At 50.9% G+C, this 27,778-nt stretch overlaps 1 protein-coding gene and 2 pseudogenes across 1 annotated transcript; 2 read left to right on the forward strand and 1 right to left on the reverse strand.

The window, feature by feature from the left end:
• The first annotated feature begins 4,635 nt into the window (after nt 1-4,635).
• On the forward strand, nt 4,636-6,680 carry LOC123131182 (malonyl-CoA:anthocyanidin 5-O-glucoside-6''-O-malonyltransferase). Its single transcript, XM_044550915.1, has one exon. The coding sequence runs from the start codon at nt 4,985-4,987 to the stop codon at nt 6,365-6,367; it is 1,383 nt and encodes a 460-aa protein (XP_044406850.1). The 5' UTR covers nt 4,636-4,984; the 3' UTR covers nt 6,368-6,680.
• A 3,532-nt stretch (nt 6,681-10,212) lies between these two features.
• LOC123128758 (disease resistance protein RGA5-like) lies at nt 10,213-18,734 on the reverse strand (annotated as a pseudogene).
• On the forward strand, nt 18,574-20,956 carry LOC123129756 (serine carboxypeptidase 24-like; annotated as a pseudogene).
• Nucleotides 20,957-27,778: the final 6,822 nt, after the last annotated feature.

Consider the following 27,778-nt stretch of genomic DNA (forward strand, 5'->3'; position numbering starts at 1 on the left):
CATGGATTATACGCACTCTCACCCTTCCACCTTTGCTAGCCTCTCTAATACCGCGCACCTTTCACCGGTATCATACACCCACCATATACCTTCCTCAAAACAGCCACCATACCTACCTATTATGGCATTTCCATAGCCATTCCGAGATATATTGCCATGCAACTTTCCACCGTTCCGTTTATTATATGACACACTCCATCATTGTCATACTGCATATCCCGGTACACCGCCGGAGGCATTCATATAGAGTCATATTTTGTTCTAAGTATCGAGTTGTAACTGTTGAGTTGTAAGAAAAATAAAAGTGTGATGATCATCATTATTAGAGCATTGTCCCAGTGAGGAAAGGATGATGGAGACTATGATTCCCCCACAAGTCGGGATGAGACTCCGAACGAAAAATAAATAAAAGAGGCCAAAGAAGCCCAAATAAAAAAAGAGAAAGAAAAAAGGCCATAAAAAAGAGAAAAGGCCCAAATAAAAAATGAGAGAAAAAAAGAGAAGGGACAATGTTACTATCCTTTTACCACACTTGTGCTTCAAAGTAGCACCATGATCTTCATAGTAGAGTGTCTCTCATGTTATCACTTTCATATACTAGTGGAAATTTTTCATTATAGAACTTGGCTTGTATATTCCAATAATGGGCTTCCTCAAATTGCCCTAGGTCTTCATGAGCAAGCAAGTTGGATGCACACCCACTTAGTTTCTGTTTGAGCTTTCATATACTTATAGCTCTAGTGCATCCGTTGCATGGCAATCCCTACTCACTCACATTGATATCTATTGATGGGCATCTCATAGCCCGTTGATACACCTAGTTGATGTGAGACTATCTTCTCCTTTTTGTCTTCCCCACAACCACCATTCTATTCCACCTATAGTGCTATATCCATGGCTCACGCTCATGTATTGCGTGAAGATTGAAAAAGTTTTGAGAATGTCAAAAGTATGAAACAATTGCTTGGCTTGTCATCGGGTTGTGCATGATTTAAATATTTTGTGTGGTGAAGATAGAGCATAGCCAGACTATATGATTTTGCAGGGATAACTTTCTTTAGCCATGTTATTTTGAGAAGACATAATTGCTTTGTTAGTATGCTTGAAGTATTATCATTTTTATGTCAATATGAACTTTTGTCTTGAATATTTCGGATCTGAATATTCATACCACAATTAAGAAGAATTACATTAAAATTATGCCAAGTAGCACTCCGCATAAAAAATTCTGTTTTTATCATTTACCTACTCGAGGACGAGCAGGAATTAAGCTTGGGGATGCTTGATACGTCTCCAACGTCTCTATAATTTTTTATTGCTCCATGCTATATTATCTATTGTTTTGAACATTATTGGGCTTTATTATCCACTTTTATATTATTTTTGGGACTAACCTATTAACCGGAGGCCCAGCCCAGAATTGTTGTTTTTTGCCTGTTTTAGGGTTTCGAAGAAAAGGAATATCAAACGGAGTCCAAACGGAATGAAACCTTCAGGAACGTGATTTTCTCATCGAATACAACTCAGGAGACTTGGACCCTACATCAAGACACGTAACAGGAGCCCACGAGGTAGGGGGCGCGCCTACCCCCCCAAGCGCGCCCTCCACCCTCGTGGGCCCCCTGTTGCCTCACCGACGTACTTCTTCCTCCTATATATACCCACGTACCTCCAAACGATCAGATACGAAGCCAAAACCCTAATTCCACCGCCGCAACTTTTTGTATCCACGAGATCCCATCTTGGGGCATGTTCCGCAGCTCCGCCGGAGGGGGCATCGATCACGGAGGGCTTCTTCATCAACACCATAGCCCCTCCGATGAAGTGTGAGTAGTTTACCTCAGACCTACGGGTCCATAGTTAGTAGCTAGATGGCTTCTTCTCTATTTTTGGATCTCAATACAATGTTCTCCCCCTCTCTTGTGGAGATCTATTCGATGTAATCTTCTTTTTGCGGTGTGTTTGTTGAGACCGATGAATTGTAGGTTTATGATCAAGTCTATCTATGAATAATATTTGAATCTTCTCTGAATTCTTTTATGTATGATTGGTTATCTTTGCAAGTCTCTTCGAATTATCAATTTGGTTTGGCCTACTAGATTGATCTTTCTTGCAATGGGAGAAGTGCTTAGCTTTGGGTTCAATCTTGCGGTGTCCTTTCCTGGTGACAGTAAGGGCAGCAAGGCACATATTGTATTGTTGCCATCGAGGATAACAAGATGAGGTTTTCTTCATATTGCATGAGTCTATCCCTCTACATCATGTCATCTTACTTAAGGCGTTACTCTGTTTTTAACTTAATACTCTAGATGCATGCTGTATAGAGGTCGATGAGTGGAGTAATAGTAGTAGATGCAGGCAGGAGTCGGTCTACTTGTCTCGGACGTGATGCCTATATACATGATCATACCTAGATATTCTCATAACTATGCTCAATTCTGTCAATTGTTCAACAGTAATTTGTTCACCCACCGTAGAATACTTATGCTCTCGATAGAAGCCACTAGTGAAACCTATGGCCCCGGGGTCTATCTTTATCATATCAATATCCTACTACTTAGTTATTTACTTTGCCTTTATTTTACTTTGCATCTTTATCATAAAAATACCAAAAATATTATCTTATCATACCTATCAGATCTCACTCTCGTAAGTGGCCCTATAGGGATTGACAAACCCTATTTGCGTTGGTTACGAGGATTTATTTGTTTTGTGCAGGTGCGAGGGACTCGCGCGTAGCCTCCTACTGGATTGATACCTTGGTTCTAAAAGAGGTAGCAGGCTCCGGCGCAACGGAAAAGCGCGGCTGGCCCACACCGTCAGGCGAAAAGTCAAGATTTTCTTCCCCGACCCACCTTCCACCCCCTTCTCCCTCGGCCGCCACTAGCTATATCCCGGCGCCGCCCACCGCCCTTCACTGCTAGATAGCCATTCCCCGCCGGACAAATAGCAGAGGTTCGCCGCAGCAGCCCCTCCAACAACAGCTGGGTGTTTCTGGACGCCGCTTCCGGCCGTGGAGGGGCAGTTCGGCGGGTGCACGCCCAACGGGCGCAAGGTGTTCGGCGATTTGCCTGCCTCAGTGATGGACTCGGATGACGAGGAAGTGCTTGCCGCGCTGCTGGAGGAGGAAGCCGAGGCCAACGTCCAGGAAGAAGAGCATCTGATGGTGCTCGCCGCCCTCGCCCAGCTGCTGGCGAGCAATGAAAAGCTGTGCCGAGATGGCTCGGCGCCGGGGCGGGTGAAAGCAAAAAACCGGCTTTGTCTCAAAGGCTACTGCATGCTCTACTCTGACTACTTCGCCGATGCTCCACTTCACGACGACAAAACATTTCGGCGCCGTTATCGGATGAGCCAAAAGTTCTTCCTCAGGATTGTGCAAGATGGATTGCACCAGCAAACTTGGATTCACCTCGATCCAGAAGTGCACGACAACGATGAGGATGCTTGCATACGGAGCTCCCGGTGATTCACTGGACGACTATGGGCGCATGACCGAGTCCACCAACATGGAGTGTTTCTACAAGTTCTGTCGGGCAGTGGTGGCAGTGTTTGGACCGCAATACTTGAGAACACCCAATGCGGAAGACACTGCTCGGATCCTAGCACAGAATGCAGCAAGAGAATTTCCTGGGAATCTTGGAAGTATCGACTGCATGCATTAAAAATGGAAGAATTGCCATTTGCTTGGCAGGGGATGTACAGAGGCGGTTGCAGCGTGGTACTTGAGGCGGTGGCCACACAGGACCTCTGGATTTGGCACTCCTTCTTTGGTATGCCAGGAACTCACAATGACATCAACGTGTTGCAGTGCTCTCCTGTCTTTGCCAAGCTTGTTGAAGGTCATTCTCCTCCGATGAACTTCGAGATCAATGGGCGGCACTACAACAAGGGGTACTACCTAGCTGATGGCATCTATCCGAGATGGTCGACATTTGTGAAGACAATCTCAAACCCTGTGCCAGGAGGCAAGAACGCCTGGTTTGCGAAGGTTCAGGAGGCTTGCAGGAAGGATGTCGAGCGGGCATTTGGTGTGCTCCAATCTCGATTTGCTGTTATCCGGTACCCCGCTCAGACCTGGTCGAAAGATCAGATGTGGGAGATTATGACTTGCTGTGTCATCTTGCACAACATGATCATCGAGAGCGAGCAAGAAGACCCAGTGTTTGACACTGAACCATACTACAGGCAGGGTCCTCTAGCCGAAGTTGATCATCAGCTACCAGCAACCTGGACTTCCTATCTCAGTATGCGTCAGGAGATCCGAGACCCACAGGTGCAGCATCAACTGCAGCAAGATCTGATAGAGCACCTATGGAGGCTCAAGGGCGACGTCGGGCGCGACGTGTGATGAAATATGAGTTTTTATTTGTTGAACTATACAATTTGTATTGAACTATTTGTTGTTGTACTATTTTGTTGAAGTATTTGATTTTTCTGTGATGAAATATATGATAAAAAATTATGTTGATAATTGAACGCCGAGCAACGGCGAACCACGCCGAATGTGGGCCAATTGTCGCCCATATGAACCCTTTATTCGTCAAATGGGGCTGAAAAGTGGGCCAATATCAACGTCTGGAACGAGCTGGGGGCGACGACTGGGCGCAAACCCGCCCCAACGCCGATTGTATCGCCGGCTCGCCCCCAGGAGGCGATTTTTATGCGTCATGAAGGGCGAACGGCTGGAGATGCTCTTATTCCCGCGCGAGCCAGACTGGGCCTAATGCGCGCAACCAAACACGCCCTTTGTGTTTGTATCTCTCTACATTTTCTAGAAATCATATATACGCTACCGACAAGCTGCACTTTGTGCCCCTCCAAAAACATAACATCAATTTCGTAGTACGAGGGAGCTGGTGGGTCTGTGCATCCACGTCTCCTGCTCTGCTGGCCTTCTCGTGAACTTCGTCTCCCGCTCGCGCTACAGCACTAGCCACGCCACCCCAGTACGATTCGATTCGAGGTAGCAGATCACTAGGCACCAATGGCGCCGGCGCCGCTGCAGCACGTGACCGTCCTGGACCGGTGCGAGGTCCGGCCGTCGCCGCCGCCGGAGGCCGGGCAGCCGCGCGCGCTGCCGCTCACGTTCTTCGACCTCGTCTTCTGGGACTTCCCGCCCGTGCAGCGCGTCCTTTTCTACGGCAGCGCGGAGCGGGAACTCCTCGACGTCCCGGGCTTCCTCCGCCGCGAGCTGCCCCTCTTCAAGGCATCCCTGGCCGCCGCGCTGCACCACTTCTACCCGCTGGCCGGGAGGCTCCCGTGCGAGCTGCCCGCCGAGCCCGAGCTCGCGTGCTCGGACGGCGACTCTGTTCGCCTCACGGTGGCGGTCGGCGGCGACGACTTCGGGGACCTCGCGGGCGACCAGCCTCGCGACACCGCGAGGCTCCGCGCGCTGCTGCCCCCGCTGCCGAGCCGCGGCGGGGGGTCTCGGGGAGTGTTCGCCGTGCAGGTCACCGTGTTCCCTCGCGCAGGTATATGCGTCGGCACCACGCTGCACCACGCCGTCGCCGACGGCTCCAGCTACGTGCACTTCGTCAGGACGTGGGCGGCCATCCACCGCCGGCTCATCGGCGCCGACAAGAAGGCGGTGGACGTCGTGCCGCCGCTGTTCGACCGGGGCGTCGTGCGCGACGACTCCGGTCTCCGGGAAGCGTTCGTCCGCGAGCTCGCGGAGGCCGGCGACGAGCGGTTGGATGACTGGGACCTGAGCAGGCGGCCGGGAGGTGGCGGCGTCGTGCTCGCGACGTTCCGGTTCACGGAGCAGCTGCTAGGCCGGATGGGGAAGCGCGTCGAGTCGGAGACCTCGGCGCGGCGGTGCTCGCCGTACGCGCTGGCGTGCGGCGCAGCGTGGGCCGGGATCGTGCACGCGCGCGGTGGCAACGGCAGCAACTGCAATGCTCGGCATCAGTTCGGGTTCGTGACCGGGTGCAAGCCCCGCGCGAGCCCGCCGGTGCCGGGGAACTACTTCGGCAACTGCCTGGGCCTGTGCCGCGTGGAGGAGGAGGATCACGACGGCAGGGGCCTCACTCCGTCGGGGGCGTCGGCGGCCATCTGGCGGGCGATCGAGGCGCTCGCGGAGCAGGGGCGGGCGCTGCGGGACGCACGCGGGTGGGTGCAGCTCGTGCGGGAGAGCGCGGCTGCGCGCGCGGTGACCGTGGCCGGGTCGCCGAAGCTTGGGATTTACGCGGCAGCAGACATGGGCGCGCCGTGGGGCCGGCCGCGGAAGGTGGAGATCGTCTCGGTGGAACGGACGGGCGCGCTGGCCCTGGCAGAGAACCTCGACGGCCGCGGCGGCATCGAGGTCGGGGTGGCGCTGCCGCGCGGGGAGATGGAGGCGTTCCGCGCGTTCTACGCCGGCCTCCGGTGAAGCGTACGAGGACCGCGCGGGCACGTACGCGAAAGCGACACGGTGGGCGGGGCGGCGACAGCGAGCGCAACGGTAGACCGCTCGTCACCTTTTCGACGCGGGACACAAAACAAAAGACATGACGAGTTGGAGCAGGTGGACGGATGCGACGTCTCCTGCGCGCTCCACTAGCTCGTGCTCCGCGAGGACACTCCTGTCTGTGTGGTGCAGAGCGTACGAACTGGTGTGTCGATTGTGAATAGAGTATCAATATCATGTAGCGTCATCGCACTAGTCGCACACAATGTGACTGCAACGGCGTTTTGCTTGAGTTGATCGCTTCTCCTTTGGTTTCGAACTTTGCATGAATGCACCATGCACGACCGGATGCCGGAAATGGACAACAGAAATACCATAGCCGTACCTGCAGGAAGCACTTCGAAACTCCAAGATTCCTGTCAAATGGTTCAAACATCTAAGTCTAAGTCCATCTTCAACGCCGCCTTCGAATCGGACTCACCTATGGGTACACGAATACGAAAGTCGGACATGTACCATATCCATCAAACTTTCGCCCATGTTTGTCTCTGTTTTTTTCTTTAAGTCCACGGCAGTTCAAAATAACTATACATGAGCATAATTCTTCAAGCAACGAAAATATTTAAGTACAACACTAGTTCAAATTTAAATATTACAACCCAAACATTAAGTTTCAAATAAAATAATTAAACTTGAATTCAAGTTATGTTCTAGTTCTTCCCTTTAATCATCCACAGATGCTCGTCTAATCATTCTTAAACTGCTCATGAGTTGCTCGACGCCAAATCTGTTGATTTATCTGGACAAACTCCTCAAACGTTAACTGCAAAAAGAAAAAGAAACTCCTCAAACATTGCCGGACTTTGAATTGCAAGTTGGATATGATCACTCGTGTTCTCAAATTCCAGACCAGTGATCTCAAATTTCAGACCTCCTACAGCTCCTTCACCGTCGTCCTCCACAATCATGTTATACATGATGAAACAACATATCTTTGCAGGTCCTCGAACAACTACAAAACATGCTTGGAGCACTTCAAATGCCTATCCACATCATTTCTACCTCCTTATCAGTGAGCTTTTTCTAACCAACTGGCTTAGAGATAGTCTTGATAAAGGTCGCGCATAGAGGACAAATATCATTAAAATAGCCTATGTTGTAGTCATGACCATTGACAGTATAATTGTATAGGTAAGCTTGTCCTTCAGTCAACCTAACAAACACTGGATACCACTGTGATTGTGAGACCCGGACATGCCAAAGAAAGCGTGCCAAATCTAGAGCTTTGTGATGTAACTGCTTCAAGAATGATGATGGGCTTGTTAACACACTTTGGAAGAGAGTTGCACTTTCACCTTTTCTCTCCATCACCGTCATCTTCCTAGGCGTCATCCAAATCAAGAGAGGAATTGCTCTACTACTTCCTATGATTGGAGGAGCCTCATCATTCCTTGATTTCCACTTCCAACAATGTTGGAGGACAAATGATTTGCCCTTCGACTTGGCCATTTGCCACTACCTCTCTTGCGATATATTACCATACAACATACAAATGCTAAATAAAATAAAATATTCAAAGTGATGCAAATGTGGCAATCAAAATAGTGAGTGCTAACATATTGGTCAATGGTGACACCGCTAGGAGGAGCGTGCTTCACCTGGTCCAAACAACCCGCCGAATGGTTGTACATCACTTCAATCATACCCCATTGGTTTGTGCGAGATTTAAGGGTACAATTCGAGTTATGCCCAAGGCGTTGATGGAAATGCTCCTCGATGTACCCCCAATAGTTTGCACCATTTGATCTCTCAAGAGTGATGCCTTGCCATGCCCTCACAAGAGAAATTTCTACTTCCATGGCGCAGTTTGCGACCCAAATTTCTTCTTCCTTGACAACTAGAGGGCTGGGATTGATCCAATTTGGTATCTTTGCCCTCGACATCTTATTGTTCAAAGTGCCACACCATTGGGCCATCAAGATTGACATCATTAGTCGCAAAAAAATCGCGCATCATACTATCTAGGAATGACTCGTTATCTGCCACCGATACTCCGAAATGCGTGAAATCATCGTTAAACACAAGCATTCTTACACGGTCACATTGCATTCAATCAAACCAATCGAAACAAAAGACAATGGTGGATGTTTTTCATAACCTCATCAGTAAATCTTCGAGTGCGTCCGGCTGGGTAGGCGCCTGAGTTTCGCCCTCCACCGAGATGAAGGATGGAGGAGGCGGATGTGGGGCGCCGCCGTCTTCTACCTATGTTTCTTCGTTGTGGGGCGTTGCGGCGCTTGCGGGGGAGGCCATCGCCCTAAGTTGACGACATCGGTGGTAGTACATACAAGTTAGGCAGTGGTGGCCTGCCCTTGAGGCCCATGGAGGAGCAAGAGGCGCGACAGACAAGGAAGTAGTGAGATCCACCTCCAAACCAAGGGAATGAGATGCAGGGTCGATGCGATGTCCATGGCGTCATCGGCGGGGACCGGGGACGGCCGGAGGCGGCGCTACAATGAGTTGTGGAAATCGTCAGTGATTGGCGACTTGGATGGATCAACCTTTTTTAACGGAAATCGGTATGCGCGTGGTTATTATCAATCCAACACATATGATCACTGTGCTAAAAGTTGCTGTATGTATTTTTTTTTGTAATGAATAGACGAGGCCTTTGTCCTCTATTTTGAAAGGAAAATAGTAGCAAGACCGCACACTGTATTTGTGGCATCCTACTCGGCGTACGGCAATTACACGCCACAGTGGATGTGGCTGCAGGAGGCACGCCGACGGCCGATCCGGGAACTGACTCCATGGATCATCATGTTCATTCACTCGCCGTGATACAAGAGCTACTGTAGCTCAGCTACAGCTTCCACTACCTGCCGATGCGCGCGGAGTTTGAGCAGTGGGCCGTCGGCGCCAGGGTCGACCTCATCGTCGACGGTCACATGCACGCGTACGAGCGCAGCCAGCGGGTGTCCAACGTCGGGAACAAACATTATGGACGGTGAGGGCGGCAACATCGACGGTCTCGCCGACAGCTAAATGAGCCATAATTTTTTGCCTTAGAGTGAGCCGTACTCAGAAACACGCCACCACTTCAATCTTGACCTGGCCTGGCCAACACTCTCGATCTTCTGCAAACCTGCATTCACCGCCCGAAGAGCAGTTGCAACGGCCGCAATGCCCTCTGCTTTTCCAATGGCTTCCCCTGGTTTTGCGTTGAGAGCCTGATGGTCATGTATGTATCTCAATTGCTAATTCAGTTAGTCAGCCAACAGAGAGCACTCATGGAAGACGCTAGATACTAGGCCTCAAGTAATCAGTACTAAAATTTCATCGCTACTCGTCACTCAACAGCTCGATCGCTCGACATTTTTATCTCATCCTTGTTGGTGCTGGGATGTGCAGGAGATCCATGCTGCAACTGAGTAACGAGGCAAGTGCAGACATCTTATTGACGAGGTAAGCGCAGACATCAGTGTGCAGCGATCAGTAACCATGCATCTTGTTAGCTTTACTGCTTTAGCACAAGCGAAAGACAGAAAAACCAGAAACTAAGATTTGAAAAATAATCAGAATCAAAATTAACTTGGGGCTTTTCAAAGACCAGTTTTAAGGTTGTCTATGCAAAGTACTATAGCTTGTGTACTCCCTCCGTCCCATAATATAAGAACATTTTTTACACTAGTGTAGTGTTAAAAAACGTTCTTATATTTTGGGACAGAGGGAATAATAAACTAACCGTTTTTCCGGCCATTTCTCAAACCAAATAATGCCGCATTAATCACATGGTTTTCTGGATACACAGGAACATGTGGAAAACATGAATGAATGGTTGAGGTTTCATATATACCCATGGTAACAACACTCAAGGAATTAAACACCAGAGAAATGATCGAAAAAGAAGTACAACATATAGCAGAGGAAATGATGAAAGTTACAGTAGAGGCCGTCCAGAGACAGATTACTCAGTGCACGTGGTCCGTTCATGTTTCACTCATTTGCGGGAGTAACAGTTAATATCCAAGGAAGGAGGGCTTGGGTGCATCTGCAGGGCGTTCCTAAACGCAGACTGGATGTCGAGCTTCACTTGTTCAACAGATTCCTTGTGGTTGCCGCATGCAGTAAAACTGATTTGCTGGAGGTCTAAGAGGTGCAACATGCCGGCTGGTGTAGGTCCACCCCACAGTGGTTGGTTGACTTGCAGAATGAGGTCTCGTAGCTTGGGCATAGCTCCTGCCTCGAAATCAAGATATGCTAAAACACCCTCGTCAGAGATGAATGTAAGGCGCTCCAGAACTGGGAATAATCCCTTGCTGACGATAACAGCCTCTTCTTTAGGGCATGTCACAACTCTAAGCTTGAGGTAGACGAGGGATGGCAGTCCTCCAAGAATAGTAATCTCATCAGTTTTCGTCCCCCTAACAGATAATTCCAGGCTATGCAGGCAATTGACATCACCGATCTATTTAGGAACCCTCAAGATCTTCCAGCTGATAAGGTACATTTCCTCGATAAGGGCTGGAGGATCTGAAACTGAGCCTAAAATGTCGTCCTTATCATCATGATTGCCTTTGATCTGGAGATATTTGAGGTTGCGTAGCTTACAAATAGAAGAGGCGAAAGCATCAAACTTCGCCTTCTCCAGCAGATTGCACTCATCATCATCCCAGGTATGAAGCTTCAGATTCCTCAGATTAGTCAGCTTACCAAGGCCCTCAAGAGCCTCCAGCGAACTCCTCTCCAATTTGAAACCATCGAGTGTGCGAAGTGATTCCATGATCCCGATCCTTTCAAGTAGCCCTATCCCCTCATACAAACCCATTGTCAGATTAGACAAGCGCGGCAAGTGCTCTATGTCTGACGGGATGCTTCCACATGGTACATCCAACGTATCCAAATGCACAAGCCCCCGAATTTCAGTGGGAAGCATTGCATAGTAATAAATTGAAACCTTTAAATACCTCAGTTGAAACATTTGGCTGATTGCAGTGAGGTCCAGACGTGTCCTAATTAAAGATCGATCTTCAAAAGATAACACACAGATATACTTTAACTGAGAAAGATGAGGTATGGACTTGCAAGCTCCGAACCATACCAATGACCGAACTTGTGATATGCTATCCAAAACTGTCCATGATATTGTTTCATTTGTTGTTCTATCAACACGTGAGATCAGGGATAACCGATGGATCTTGTACGTGCAGTCACGCAGTCTTGTCATGTCTTCAGAAGTATATGCCACACTATTAAAATTGTCTTCTGCACACTTGCTTAGGATCAAATCTAGCATCATATCATGTACTTTGCAGTAAACTCCCTTGTAGGTCATTACACGCTGAATCATGCTTCTATTGACTAGCTCATTGAAATAACTTATCCCAACATCCTCCAAATTTGGTCCATGCAAATTACTGATAAAGCCTTCGGCTATCCATTTTCGGACTAGATCATCCCTCTCAATCACATAGTCCTCTGGATACATAGCAAGGTAAAGGAAGCAAGTGCGGAGATGAAGAGGAAGATTCATATAGCTGAGGTTTAATATACTCCTCATCCCTTTCAGTGTGGGGTTTATGGCAAACTGGGCACCTAGAGAATTCTGTATGTTCTCCCAATCATTCCTTGATCTTTCTCGACGGGAAGCCAATAGGCTAGCTATAGTAATGATTGCAAGTGGCAATCCGCCACACTTCTTCAGAATTTCATTTGAAACTTCCTCAAAATTAGCTGGACATTTGTTCTCAGACCCAAATACTCTGCTCGTGAATAACTTTCTCGAATCTTCAGAGCTGAGGAGCTTCATTTTGTAGATGTGCTCATAGTGATAAGAACATGCTGAGATTGCAACGGCTTCCACTCGTGTGGTTACTATTACTCTACTCCCATTACCATCTTCTGGAAAGGCACATCTTATAATGTCCCATGCTTCTTCATCCCACAAGTCATCGACTATAATAAAATACCTGTTGAATATGGTGTTATAAATTGCATTAGGAGGCAACTAAAAATATTGCAAGTTAAAGCATCAATAAAATCAAATAACCTTGGGGAAAACACGCCACGCAAATGCCATTAGTATGGATAAGTTAGACATATTTGTGTAATATTCAAGCCAAAATAACAGCGACAGCTTGCGTGGCGTGTTAAAATTTGACTTTGAAAATAGCAGGTTTTACATTTATTTTGTTCATCAAAACAGATCATTGCCAATTTTCCATAACAATTGTTTTGCTGCTGTGTGTTGACACATCTATTACTGAGAGCGGTCAATATGGTATACATTGTATTTCTTTATTTGCAGATCACTGGCATATTCCTAATTTGACACCGCATGAAATACTCCGTATATAAACATTTGCAGATATCAACTCCGCATATTTGTCCAATGTTACATACAAGCGACCTACTTCATCAAATTGACAACTTTGTTTATAAATGACCCATCTGTTGGCTCATGATCGCACTTCTCCCTTGGTTTCTCTGTATGTCAGGTGCATTTTGACTTCTCAAATTCTTTGATAGAGAATTAATCTAATATTATGTGAGTAATTTTACAACCAATTGATACTGTTGGATCAGTGTTGAAACAAACTTTCCAATTCTGATGATTTTATAATGATTTGTCATATGTGAACAGCCAAAATACGTTTGGAAACATGGGGTGTATACTTAAATCAAGCTAAACAATTATTCATAACTAAGAAGTAAAGATGTAACTATACCTCTTGTTTACAAGGTGTTCTCTAAGTTAACCAATGATGTCTTGCACCTGACAAATACCAGATGACACATTTATCCCAAGCTTTAGTCTCAGGCTATTGAGAAGCCGTGTCATGTCTGGTTTCTGAGAGACAGAAATAAATGCCTTACAGTCAAAGTGCCCTTTGGGATCATTATACACCTGATTAGCAAGCGTAGTTTTACCCAGTCCTCGGAATCCCACGATGGACACCACCTTGAGCTTCTTCTCAGTGTTTGTCAACAAACTATCAACCTCCTTCTTTGGGCCATCAGTACCCACAAGTCCAGCAGCGTCTTCGTAGATCGCTCAAATCCGAGGATCAATATCCACGGAGCCACAACTTGTATTGCAATCATCAATCTTGTACCTGGAATTGATTAGAATGTCAATGGAGGAAGTTACAATTGCATATGTTTCTCACAGAGTGAAGAACAAGTGACCCCGGGAAGAATCGGGGACATAGAAGGTCCTTGCCTCAATGCAGAACTGTTTGATGTGTTTTTGTGCTTCTTCCTTTCAGAAATCTAAGTCTACATGCAATTTATTTATTTTTTAGTGCAAGTTACACGTCCATGTTGATATTTGGATGTACATGTACATGCATGCACATATTTGACTAGGTTCGCTTGCCGTACCATGCATGCATGCAAGTGTATTTGTTTTGCCAATCACATGGCTGGTATGAGCTAGGCTACTCACGAGTTAATCAGGTAGATGTTAAGACTTGGTGCAGTTCACGTCCCAGAAGACGTCTCGGTCGGATCGTATGCGTATCTGAATACCCATGTACCGGCCGGCAAGCACGCATACATACCCGAATACCCGTATAATCTGTATAAAATAAATTACAAATGGGTGAGCTTTGGAGACGGCCAGAGAGTCACATTTTCGGCAGTCGAATCGGCCCACCTACAGCCAGCCATGTACGTGTGTTATTTGGTTCGGTCTTGTTTTGTTTTTGGCAGAAGTGTGCGCCAAGAAAAATAATGAAAGGATAAGCAACAAAGATAGATCGATTGGTTGCATTCCATATCCCGTCCGAGAAAATCTACAACAGCCGAACGGCCGTGGCCTTGGCTGCGCATCGCCAGCTCCCACCCCGCTGCCTATATAAAGAGGCACCATTCGTAGGGGGGAACGCAGGAGGAGAGGAGATACACGGAGGATGGAGAGACATCCAGGAGGAGACGCGCCCCTGCGGCAGCGTCGATGAGAGTTGGCATCTTGCCGGAGGAGATGTACAGGTGCTGCAGCAGCGCTGAGGCCGATCAGATCAGATGAGGAGAAGCGGCGGCGTCAGGAATGACGACTCAGAAACTGCCCAATCTTGGCCGGCGCGTCGGCAGTGGCCACGACGCCCTCATCAACCTCTTCCTCCTAGTACATGTGTTTTCTTTGTCATTGTTTTTCCAGGGTTCAGGGAGGGGTGGAGCTCACGTACGCAGGACGCGGCAGTGGGAAGGAGGTACACACGAAGAGAAGACGCGCCCGACGGCGGCAGCGTCGACATGCAAATGAGCGATGTGCCTTGAGGGGTCGAAGGGCAACCATGACGCAGCACGCTTGTCGGGCAGCCCACGCGATCTGGTCCTTTCCGGCGGCGGCACGTGCAGCAAGGAGATCACGGAGGCCAAAGGAGTGATGCGCTCGCCGCTATGGTGGCAACACACGTCAAGACGCGAGGCCGTGGCCACCGCCGGCGCCCTCGCACACACACACGTACCCTTGCCTGTCCGGCCGGTAGCTGCACCGGTGACAAGGAGGACGGGCAGCAAGTGGAACATGCTGGTGGCGACCGACCTGCGGATGAGCGTGTGTCAAGATACAACATGGAGTACCATCTCTCAGGTTAACTAACAATAAATATATTCATCTCTCTTGTGTATCAGGCGAAGAAACACATACACGTACAAGGGTCCAGGAGCAGCACCTGGGCATGGAGGTTTGCAGCAGCTCCTCCTGCGTGCCTCGTCTGGGTAGCAGGCAGGAACCCAAGGAGGCACCCTCGAGAGTACTTGAAGATGGTGGCATACATCCATCCATCAGGCCTCGCACTAGGAGGCACAGGGAGGGATCCAGAAGGAACGCCCCAGAAATTGTGGCAGCGATGGCAATCTGAGGAGGAAGAGATGCCGGCCACGGCGGCGGTCTACCCATGGCAGGCGTCTGAGGAGATGAACAAACGGGAGAAGACCAAGCCTCGCTGACTAATTCTATTTGTTACTATGCCTTTCATCTATCAGATGCTACACACGAAGAACAGCTGGAAGGCGGAGGAGTCCGGCACGCGCAAACATCAGCAGAGAAGACAAGGTGGAGACGCGCCCCTGGTGGCAGCGACGAGGAGATCGGAGGGCCCGCCGGAGATGGAGCCACCCGGTGGCCGTGGAGGACGATGACATGAAGGTCGACGGCACCAAGGTCTCCATCACCCCTCGCGTCCACTTCGTTACCGCGGCGCTGTAGAAGACGACATGGAGCGACGCCACACCGCCGCCCACCGTTGATGTCGTCAAGCTGGCGCCATGGAGGTCGACGGCACCGAGGTCGCCAACGCCGTTTACATCCACTTCATCAAAGATGGTGCCGCGGAAGACGACGACATGGAACACGCCACGATGCTGCCCACCATTGATGTCGTCAAGCCGGCGCCATGGAGGATGGCGACACGGAGCTCGACATCATGCAGCCCGTCGTCTACCTTGTTAGACCGAAGAGATGTCGTTCGAGATGGAGACCTATGATTCGTCGTCACGCCCTTCGCCCACTTCATCGATACATAGAGGACGAAGCAGCGGAGCCTGCCTGGATGCCGCCCGCCGACGACTTCGTCAAGCAGGCGTCGGCAACGACACCGACACGGAGCTCGACATCATGCAGCCCATCGTCTACTTCGTCACACAGGGATGCCGTTCAAGATGGCAACCCAGAGCCCGCCATCACACACCGTTCATTAACTTCATCAAGTAGGCGCCATGAAAGGTGACGACACGAAGCTCAATATCACGCAGCCCGTCCTCTACTTCGTCGCACTAGGGGGCACGCACGCGTAGACGCCACAAGGCCACCGCCCTTCACAACGCACACATCCATCCATCAGGAGATCCATCCATTCACCACGCAGGTCCTAAGAGAAGACTCGCCAGCGCCACATCCATTCGTCACCGGTGCTACATCCATCCAACAACGCAGCCCAACCGCTAGCCCCGGCGCCCTACCATGGCGGCCTTCATGGCGCTCGGTGAACACTTCATGGCGTACAGGTCACGATGCACATATGGCGACCAACAGGGCCACGGTGAACAGCTTCATGGCAAAGGGTACACCGGCATACATGTTTTGCATCGCGCTCTTGGAGGAGACGAAGTGGCAGAACCGGAGCTCGCTGACGACGCAGCCCGAAACTCGCCTTTCCCTTCACGGCGTACAGGTCCTTGGTGGAACCAATGTCCGCAAGGACGGGTCTAAGACCGATTCTTCCTTCACGAGGCACGCGTCCCCGACGAACAGGTTAATGGCGTACAGATCCTTCATCGAGCTGGAATTTGCAACGGCGCTGTCCAAGGCCGGTCCCTCCTACGAGAGGTGCACCCACTGTGGCGGACAGAGCAGCGACGTACAGGTCCATGGCGTCGCCAGCGTACAGGTCACCCCTGGCGTAGCACCAGCCCAACGCGAGGTGGCCTCTACAACGCTACCATTGCATGGCCTCGTGAGGCGGCCCCCTTTGTCTTGGCGGACCGCCGAATACTCGGCGTCTAGCCGAGATGAGGTGCCAACCACCCCGGCCACGCCCATGTGAGCGCACGTTAGTTTTTACACTGACGCCGGTCTTCCCAAACCGTTACACCCGCAAGGCGTAGCCCCTTGAACACCCCGATGAAGCAACATGTCGTCAAGAAGTCTAAGCCGAGCGTGACCCATGCTACCCCAACACCAACTACTCCAACGCCGCCAAGACCGACGAGGCACGACTGCGAGGGCGGGCGCGGCCACCGCTAAGGCCACGCCACTTGCGGCGCGTGTACCGACGAGGACACGGGCTCTGCCGCTGCCCACACACATCACCATCATCATGCATGGAGGACGCGAAGAGAAGACGACGAAGACGACCACACAGCTTAATCGGAGGTATCCCGCGGAGCAACCCGCGGGTGTAATTAACCGGGAGCCTTCCGAAGCCCCGGGAACCAGTAGACCACAATCGCCACAGTCAAGCAGGCCGCGCAAGTAGGCCACGGAGCGCATATGTAGAGGGATCTTGTAATTTTGTTTCTCCAATGAGAGATTAATTAATAAAATGCATGTTTCCCTTTGTTTATTTGTGTACTTAGTACACTGGCACGCCCGCAATTTTTTATTTCCCCTGACGCGTAGAGAGATAGTAACACGATAACCATCGTTTGTTTGTTATTATTTTTCGTGTCAAACAAGAACAATAACAGTGGAAGCACATGCATCGGTCCCAAACCCCCTGTACCAGATTTTTGACATCTAGACTTGAAGAGCTGAAGGGATTTTGAAGGATGAAAAGAGAACGGGGGATATTGTTGGAATGATGAACAGGGGTCCATGGACAAGCAGCGGCAATCCTCCACCAAAACTGCTGCTCATGGGGGAGCGGGCACATGACCACGGATCCGAAGTGATGCCTGCAATAGCCCAGCGCAGGGCATCGGATCTGCCCTCCGAGACCTCCATCCCAGCCGCCATGGACATGAGAGGAGGAGGAGGAAGAAAGCCAGATCTGGTTTATTTGGGGAGGGTAGAAATCCTGAAGCCACCAGGGACGCAACAACCAAACCTACTACTACTAAACTAACGAAGAGGAGCAAACGGACCCCCTCTCTCACCTCCCCGGCCGGCGAGGTCGCCGGATCTGAGAGAGAGAAGGGTCAGAAAAGGAAACACGGGGGTAAGTGCCAGAATCTTGTGGTACCTTAATCGGCGTTCATTTGCCTCTACCGCAAGAGCCTTGAGGTCCTCGATCCGGCCGGCAATCCGGTGACGCACCCGCAGCGTCTTGAGGCGCCGAGACATCCTCTTCATGAAGCCTGCACCGGCGTTGGCGTCGGCACCTCCGATGTCCTGCATGAAGTCATCGATGCAATTCTCCATGTCGTAGGACATCTCCCTGACATGGTCCCTCCAGTCCTTGGTACCTGGCTCGAGCTTCTCCATGAGCTCCAGCTTCTCAAGGGCGGCGTTCATGGCGCTGAGCTCGTCCCTGAGAAAAGCCACCCCCTTCCTCACCCCTTTGAGCTTCTTGTACTCCTCTCCCATCAGCGCGGTGAGCTTGCCGATGAGGGGGTTCATCACCCCCGTCGCCGCGCTCGTCGCCATCTCCTTCCTCTGTGGGTTCACTCGCGAGCTAGCTGCGTTTGTGTGCAGTGTGCGCGTGACAAGCAGTGAAGGCTGGTGAAGAGAGCTGCCTAACTCGATGGTGACATCTACCAGTATATACTAGTACTGCATTGGAAATTATTTACGCTGCACCGGGGGAGCATTTGAGCTGGAAATTACAGTTCTACGCTGCTGTAATCCTTGATTCGACAATCAGCAGCACTGCTCGAGTGTCACGCCTGCAACAGCAGTACAGTGGAGCAAGGAGATGGGCCTGGGTGGCTGTGGGTCTGTGATCTGGCAGTGAGTGACTGAAACCTGTAATCCACAGCTAATGTGATACAGTATGATCTGAAACTTTCCCATCTCCTTCTACAGGCACGCGAGTGTCACTATACCCTGTTTATCATCCGTCGGCACCGTTAATGATTGTGGTCCGCTCTGAATAGTATCTGCCACTGATGTTGGCCGTCTCTGGCCATAGCTTTTGCCTTTATGCTCTTTCAACTACAGTGTGGTTTTGCCTGCGTGGCCCACTTGATGCGCGCATTCCACTTCTTCATCATGAGAGTGCAAACTTCCACGAACAAAGTAGGCGACCTCCTACAAAGCAGATTCCCAAAATGCAAACCTAGTAGGACCATATCATGACCAGTACACCTGATAAGTACTTCCACTCACCCTTGGCTCAAATCCATTTTTACTCTGTCTAGCTAGGCCACTACGACGTGCCCCAGCTGGCAAGAAAGATCGTCGAGTACAACGAGGCTTCACACCCAACACCTGCATCAACCTAAATGGAATCCTTGTGTGTACCATACTCAAAAGCTCTGCTACAGGCTACAGAATTCCACCGGTGGATAGATCGCACTGAATCATCCATCTTTTTGTTGATCGTGATGTACCCAAGGTGGGGAATGCGGTGACCGACAACTACTGCGACAACGTCGGCACGGTGACCTACTGGTGGACGCACGCCATGATCTCCAACCACACCTACCGGACCATCCTCAAACTCTGCAACTTCACGAGCGCAAATGATTTGAATGCCTTCAACCGCACCATGAGCTATGCCATGAACCACGAGTTCGGGAACATCGACAGTACAACATCTGCACCCCCTCCTGCCATGCCGCCTCCGACTCGTCATTGTCGTCCCTCCGGCAACACTACCGCACCCCGCAGGCACCGCCGTGCAGTGCTCAGGTTCAAGGACACTCATATGCCGGAGGTCCAACAGCTACAACCGGCTCGACGTGCAGAGGGCCATGCACGCCAACATCACAAGGGTTCCGGCTCTTCAGATGGACCTGCTGCAGGTGCAGGTTCAGTTTCAGACAAACTTTCTTCTTCGTTCCTGTCATGGCTGGGGCATTGAAGATTAATTAACAAGCAGGGGATGTTTTGACATTGACAATGATGTGCTCATCAAGACATGGAACGACTTTGAGTTGTCGATGCTGCCGACGTACAGCATGCTGATCAAGGCTGGGATCAAGATATAGGTGCTCAGGTAAGCTGAAGAGTCTGAAACCGGGAAAGTTCTTTTTCCAATGCAGACATGCAGCACACAATGTTTTCAGTTGGTGTAACATGCTTTCACTGTTGAGTGCAGAGGCGACACGGATTCGGTGACCGCGACGAGGTTTTCGCTCAACCACCTCGGTCGGAAGTCTAAGATTCGCTGGTACCCATCGTACTCAGCCGGTCAGGTACTCATGACGGCGTTGCTGTTCTTCACTTGCAGTCTATACAACAATTTTGTTTTCCGCGACAGGGTAACATCTTTGCATTTGCAGGTAGGAGGATGGTCTGAGGTGTATGAAGTGCTGACATTTGCGTCGGTGAGGGGTGCAGGGCATGAGGTGCCATTTTTTCTAGAAGGGCATGAGGTGCCGTTGTTGCAGCCAAGTAGAGCGTTCTTGCCTGCCATAGACTGCTGATGTGCAGCGTGATGCCTAGCTAAAAGGGTCTGAAAACAATGTGAGATGGATGGAGGAGTGATTGATTTGGTTCTGGGGAAAAGGATGAGAAGAAAATAAGGGTGCTTATGCCATGGCAACCATGGGCATTACAGCAACGAGCAAATAAACTTGAATGCTCTATTCTCGATGTTGTCTGATCAGTTATCACTATGAAATTTCCGTATCAAGAATAATGTATATCCCGTGCCAAAAAAGGAGCGAGGGACAAAAAGGATGAACATTACCAATATCCTCTTGTTATCAGGCCAAGCACAGCGTATCTTCTTCTTCGGCTTCGAGTCAGTGGCAGAAGCTGCTGGGACTTCGTTCACAATGGAGCACACAGGTGTCTGCACGGGCATCGGGGCTTCAGTAAACAGTGTGAGATATATGATCTGCAAAACGAGGGTGGGGGAAAGGGAATTCACATCAGTCTCCGTTGATCAGGAGTGGAGTATATCTGTACATTACTTTTTTTCTTTCGATAAAGGGCGTTTTATTAACTCAAAAATGTAGCATCAAGTGGATACAAAGCATTATGAATGACACCCGGCCTCTGCATAACTAAGACGCACACAGCCAATTCTAAAAAGTTTGACAGAAAGAAAAGAATCAAAATCGACAAAACGGCAACAGTAGAGTCCTATAGACCGACACTATATATGCCTATGTCGAAAGTGGTGATGGGTCAATCCGGAGGTTATGCTGCCACCCATGTTGGGAAAAAACCTTCGTAGCCACCTGCTCCAATCGCGTACACACCGCCTTGAACAGCGGTTGGTACTCCGCTTGCAGGATGCGTACACCGGAAAATAACCTGTAGAGGAGAAGCATTTTTGTCATTAAAAACCAAATCATTTCTACATAGCCATAGCGACCACATTAAGGCATACGCTCCCACCCTTATTAGCGTTTTGAACATATTTGAAATACCGTCCAACCAATGACCAAAAATATTGGCAACACTTGTGGGCGGATACAAATTTGACGCTATTTGGATGACTGACCACGTAGAACGTGCAAACTTGCATTGAAAAAAGAGGTGTTTGATTGTCTCGTCATGAGTACAAAAACAACACTTCTTACTCCCTTGCCAGTTGCGCCGTGCGAGGTTGTCTTTGGTTAGCACAACCCCATACGAAGATACCACATGAAGATTTTGACCTTTAGTGGAATCTTCGACTTCCATAGTTCCTTATTATTATTCACCGGTATCTCAGAATGCGTGAGTGCACGGTACATGGAGTCTACTGTGAAAGATCCCGATGTAGTAAGGTTTCAGCGAAACACATCTCGGGCTTGTGTCAGGTTAATCGAATCCAGCTTGGACAATAGATTATGCCATGACGTAAGGCGAGGCCCAATCAAATCCCACTTGAACGAAATATTCGGCGGGGATGAACTGAGCATCTGCGCAATCTGTGCATTACTTACAACGGAATAACCAAAAATTATGCTGTTCTTCGATTACAACACAGTGGATAAAAGGACAAGCGGACATTGGAACATTACAGTATTATATCTGAACTTACTGGGGAGCAAAAACCGATCGTTTTCCCGCAAAAAAAAGAAAACGAGATCAATTTCGTGCAGCAATAGGAATTGCGCGAGATGGAACTGCAAGTGTGCAACCACCAGATTAAATCAATGTCAGTTCAAGTATGACACAGCAGTCGGTCATCTGAATTTCTTTTCGGAAACTGCCCGCCTCTGAAGGCCTGAATCATGGAGAAAATATTGCTCCGCTGCTCATTCGAGCAAAGATAACCACGAAAGCCGAGTGATTTTTTAATAAGAAAATAAACGGGCGTAACAGTAGATCAACCGCGGATTCACGCCGCTCTTACAGAGCCCACACAAGTACGCCCGGCCCAACCGCGGCGACTAAACAGAGATGTGTGCGAGAATCCAAGCCGGAGAAGAGAGGAGAGATTCCTTGCCTGGACGGAACAGAGGAAGTAGACTGGGGAAGTGGGGAACACCGCCGCCGCTGCCGTCTTGGTGTGTACGCCGCCGCTGCCGTCTTGTGTGTGCGCCGCGGTCGCTATCCTATTTCTATGCGTCGAGGCTGCCGCGCGGTGGCCGTCCGCGTGTCTCGCTCTTCTTCTTGGGGCTTAGGACATCTCCAGCCGTTGATCCTTCAGGAGAGGCAAAAAATCGTCTCCTGGAGGCGCACCGGCGCTAAACCGTGCACTGAGGCGTGATGCCCCCCAGTCGCGGCGCCCACGTTTTTTTTAAAAAGTCAAATACGGCGCAAACACGACTTTAGTTTAACGCAAACATCAGCGAGTTCGTTCAAATTTAAACATAATTTACAAAAAAAGAAAAAAACTACCGCGAGCTACCCCCGCCGTCTTCCTCGCCGCCCGCCTCGCTGCCCGCCCACGCAGTTCTACATGCCGAGGAGGCGGTAGAACCGCGTGTAGTCACCGCCGTCGTCGTCATCGTGGTCGCCCCCGCCGACGCCTCCGCCGTCCCTGCTGCATCCCTCCCCCGGTTGGCGCGGCGGGTTGGACGGTCCGGGGGCGTCGTCGTCGTCGCTGTCGAGGACCACGACGCCGTGCTCGTCCTCGCGCCCACGCTTGCGGGCGGCGATCTCTTCCAGGGCCCGGCGCTGCCGGACCATCTCGTCGCGGAGGTAGTTGTCCCACGCCCACCGCAGGGCGTCCTCGTCGGAGAAGCCACGCCGGGCTACCTCCTCGTACTCCGCGGGGAGGCCGGGCTCCGGCTTGGGCTCGACGAGGACGAAGCGGCCGGTGGGGGAGGCGTTGTCGCCGATGCGAACGCCGGAGCTGCGGGTGCGCGCGCTGACAGGCGCGCCCTGGGGCTCCGGCTTGACAGGGCGGAGGTGGAGGCAGGGGGAGCCGCCGGACGAGGAGGAGGACCCCCCGGTCTCCATGCGCCTTGGGGTCCAGGAGTTTCCCCAGCGGCGTGTGAAGGACGGGGGAGCGGGGTACTCGAGGCGCGGCGTGTTGCCGCCCTCGATGTACTCGAAGACGGCCTCCAACGTGCGCCCGGACACGCCCCACCACCGACGCCGGCCGACGGCGTTGAGCCTGCCGGAGGGCTCGACGCCGTTGGTGGCCTCGAGCTGCTCGGCGTGACGGCGGCGGAAGTAGGGCTTCCAGAGCGGGTTGTCGGGGACGTACCGTGGCCCCTCCCTCGCCGCACGCGGCAGGGACAACCGGATGCGTGCGATCTCCGCACGCCGCGCCGCACCGGTGGGTATCGGGGGCACCGGCACGCCGCCGGCGCTGATCCTCCACGCCCCGGGTACCCGCATGTCCGGCGGGGCCGGGTACTCAGCCTCGAAAAGGAGGCGAGCCTCGCTCTCGTGAAGATGGCGGCGGCCGAAGCCGTTCGCCGCCGCGCCGTCGCCTGGGAAGCGCTCGACCATGGGGGCTGGAGACGGCGAGAGAGAGGAGAGGGAGGAACGACGACGGCGAGAGAGAGGAGAGGAGGAACGACGACGGCAAGAGAGTCGAGTTCGCCGAGTGCGCTGGGGCGCGTCTTATATAGGCCGAGGCACCGCCCGTGCGCGAACCGCCGTGAGTACGCGTGGCGGGCGAGGGAGGGCGAGGGACGCGCGTCATCCGGCCTTCACTGTGCCGACCGTGAGGCATCAATGGCGTAGGTTGATCGGCGCGGCAGCGCGGCAGCGCGGCAGCTTTGGCATTAATTCACCGCGGGAAACGAGGCGATGAGGACGACGAAGGGGCGAGAAGAGGGTAGAGTCGCTGACGCGGCGGGCCCGCGGCTGTTTCGCACCAAAATAGTTCGCCCCGGCGCCCCCTAGCGCGCCGGGTTCGGCCTGGGTCCGCCGGCGCTGTTTTCGGCCCAAGCCGACGAAAATCGGTCTCCTGGGGACGCGACTGGACCGATTTTTCGGCGCCGGCGCAAAAAAAAACGCCTGGCGAGGCCTTCCTGGAGCGTGGCTGGAAATGCCCTTAGAGCATCCACAGCAGCAGGGGGAGCCGGGGCAAATCCGGCCCCTCAAACGTCTAACTGGGCATCTACATCTATGTCTATCATATCCGGACCTTATATCTACACTATACTAGCTTAGCCCATGCGGGCCCACACCGCGCCCGTCGGTAAATTGCAACTATGTATATTGTACTTGAAACAGTAGAATTACAAACAGATTATGCATTGCAGCTTTATGCGTATCTTTTTCTATTTGCTAAAGAAAACATATCAATATATAGGAAATTTTAAGCCACCCTATATAGTGGGATGTGTATACGATGACATAACCGTACTGTAATAAGAAATCGCAACTGATTTTCCCTGAATTAGATCATCTTGGTATAGCCTCCTATAGGATTAGTTCCAGTAATAAAACAGTACAAAGCTTTTGCAAATTCTTGGACATGTCCGACATGTAGTTTTGCTCAAATCATTGTTTGCCTTGTGAATTCATTTTGCTGAGTGGCTACTTGCTGGCAAGCCATGTTAAATTGCCATTGCTTGTTGGTCCGTGCCTTTTCTTGTGCTGTAAATAGTCTTTCTTTTGTGACTTCAAGTGCGTAGTGACAACCTTTTCTTTGGCTTTGTCTTCTGTTTCGGCTGATTCTCCTTGAAACATCATCGAAGATTCTTACGATACGTTATGTTTATATGCAATAGTGTTTTAAATGTTTATTATAAGACTTAATTTAAAGCAAGAGAATTAGTATGTGAAATTATGGGCACAAAAAGAGAAGCTAGAGAAAGCACTTCTTTTCTGTGGGGTTAAAGGGGTTTCATTGCTCAACTTCGAGGGAGATCTTTCATACAAAGTTGTGGTATATTAACAGGATCCAATCTGATCCATAGCTAGCGTCGTATGCCCTTCAGCACGACCAAAAGAAACTAGTCTATGACTTACAACATTTTGGTTCCTACTAACATGAACAATAATAGAACTATCCCTCTCACCAAGATGCTTCCTAACTTCATTCACCAACATTGCATTCAACGATCAATCCGGGGGGCTGTGCCTGCATAGAGAGCATCATATCTTTACAGTCCATCTCAACATCAATTGGCAGTGTAGACCATAGCAAAAGTTTGGCCCCTCCAAACATGCTCTAACTCCGCTTGCACTGGGCTCGCACAACGTAATATGTTTCTGCACGCCGAGAAGATTATGCCACCAGTATTGTCTGGTAGAATCATCCCAACACATGCTTCACCCGTCTCCTTGATATATGTCCCATCTATGTTAAGATTAACATGGCCATGAGCAGCGGGGTCCATCTAGCGGCGCACTATCTGGCCTCACATAACATGAGACGGTGGGCGTCCATCGACATCCATTAGGGTTTTTTCTTTTAAAAAATCACCTACAGTAGCATACTTGATACTAATTAGAAAACTCGCATCGAAATTGACCATAATAGTAATCATTCTAAATTGTCGGGCCACATTCAAAAGCGTGAAAGGGAATTTGTCTGCATCATTTTAAATTGTTAGATTGTCTGTCCCACATCACAATTTAGGTCTGATTTACCACTGATTTTGCAGGGTGCACTTCCAAAAGACCGAAAAGAACAAAGAGGAGATAGTTCACCCGGAGGTTCATCACCTTCTCCTCATCCACCGCCCCCACAACGGCCTGATAGCCTCCGCCGACTCGGCCTGAAAGTGCATCGTCGTCCTCCCACGCTTCCTTGTTGCGGTAGCGTCCTCCCGCCCATCATCAGGTCACAGTGCAGGCCACCGCCAACGCCATGGTCTGCACGAGGAACATGGCCTGCAGTAGCGCCACCTCCAGGAACACCATCGCGACCTAATCCCTTGGGTCCCTTGTCGGCACGAGGAGCGTGAGGCTGTGATCGTGGCGGAGGAGCGAGGCGTTGGAGGCGAGTGTGGCCACCATGTGACAGCAGAGACGGTTGTGGGCGAAGTGCGCGTAAAGGGAAGCTAGCTGGAGAGAGGAGTAGCTCGTCGATGGGGCTCATGAGAGTCATGACACCGCTCAACTCGCTGATGCCTCAAGCTCGCGCCCGTTGAGACTGCGGGCGTCCTGTCCGTCCTGTGTCGTCCAACCATACCTCATGCTCGACGCCGCGAGCCACCTCCCTCATCGACCTCCTGTCCCACCCAGATTGTCGGCGCCCCTCCGTCACATGCCACCGGAGCCCGGTACCTGCATCGTCGTCGTCCGGAGTTGTCGCGTGCCTCCGATGGTGGCACACGTAGTCCACCAACCGACACTGGACCTCTTTCATCTGTCCGCCTCCGCACGTGTTGACCACCTCCGAGGCCAGGCTCGGTGATCGCCGATGCGTTGTTCATAGCTAGGTGGAGAAGCCCAGCAACAACCAACGACGAGGTACACCTTGCGGCGGAGCCCGTGCCCCAGTCCGGTGTTGTGGCTGCCGCCACCGCTGTAGGAAATGACCCATGAGCTTGGTAGACGACTTGACAGGAGATCTGGCCGACAGCTGTGGGAGCCATCTCTTCCACGCGCTGATCATGGCCAGCGCCGCCACGCCGCGCGCACAGGCCATCACCACCGTGAGGGCACCTCCTCCAAGATAATATCCGCACACGATCATTCGAGAGATGGTGCCGCAGCAGGAGGAGGTGGGTCGAGGTCTCGAGAAGAACAGGGAGGAAGGCGAGGTAGCGACCGTTGTGAGTACCTTTTATAGGCAAGTAAAGCAGCATAGCTTAGCGGCACGGGATTCGGCCAGTGATTTATCCATGACGGCGGCGGCGGCGCTTCTGTGTGCGAACTGCCCGCCGGGCAGAGAAAGAATGGGGCCGCTTTCAGGCGGGCTGCGAGCCACCTCTGGACAGTGGAGCATGGGATGGGCAAGACGAAAGATAAAGCGGGGTAGGGAAGAAGGGTCGGGGTGGCTACTGCTGCTCCGCGGCAGACTGAATGGCGATGCTGCCGCGGACAGTTTTTATAGGCTTCTAACAGCGGCGAAGCGGTGGTTAAGCTGTGCACGCATTCTATAGGATCCTTCGGGAGAGATGATGATAAATCGGCAGCCATGCAACACACCACTTCATAAAGGCAAAAAAAGGAAGCATGCAACCGAATGGCGGTTCACAGATGCATCTAAATAGGAAGCAGACAAAAAATACGTAGTCAACCATGTAGCCCATGTGCCTGCAGCAGGAATGTCTCACATCCAATGTGAAATTGCTAGAGCCACCCCAAAGTCTACCTAGCCATACCCCCCAGTAAACAACGTGGCGTGACCCGATTGGCTGGTTTTTCACTGATAGAAAAAAGTCAAAAAAACAGGGTAAAAGAAACCTAGTCAGGTTTAGTATATTACAAGCAATCATGTGAACCAAAATGCTAAAGACACCCCAAGTGCACATAGAAAAATGCGA

Source organism: Triticum aestivum, chromosome 6A (genome assembly GCF_018294505.1).
Source record: "Triticum aestivum cultivar Chinese Spring chromosome 6A, IWGSC CS RefSeq v2.1, whole genome shotgun sequence".
NCBI classification, from domain to species: Eukaryota; Viridiplantae; Streptophyta; class Magnoliopsida; order Poales; family Poaceae; genus Triticum; species Triticum aestivum.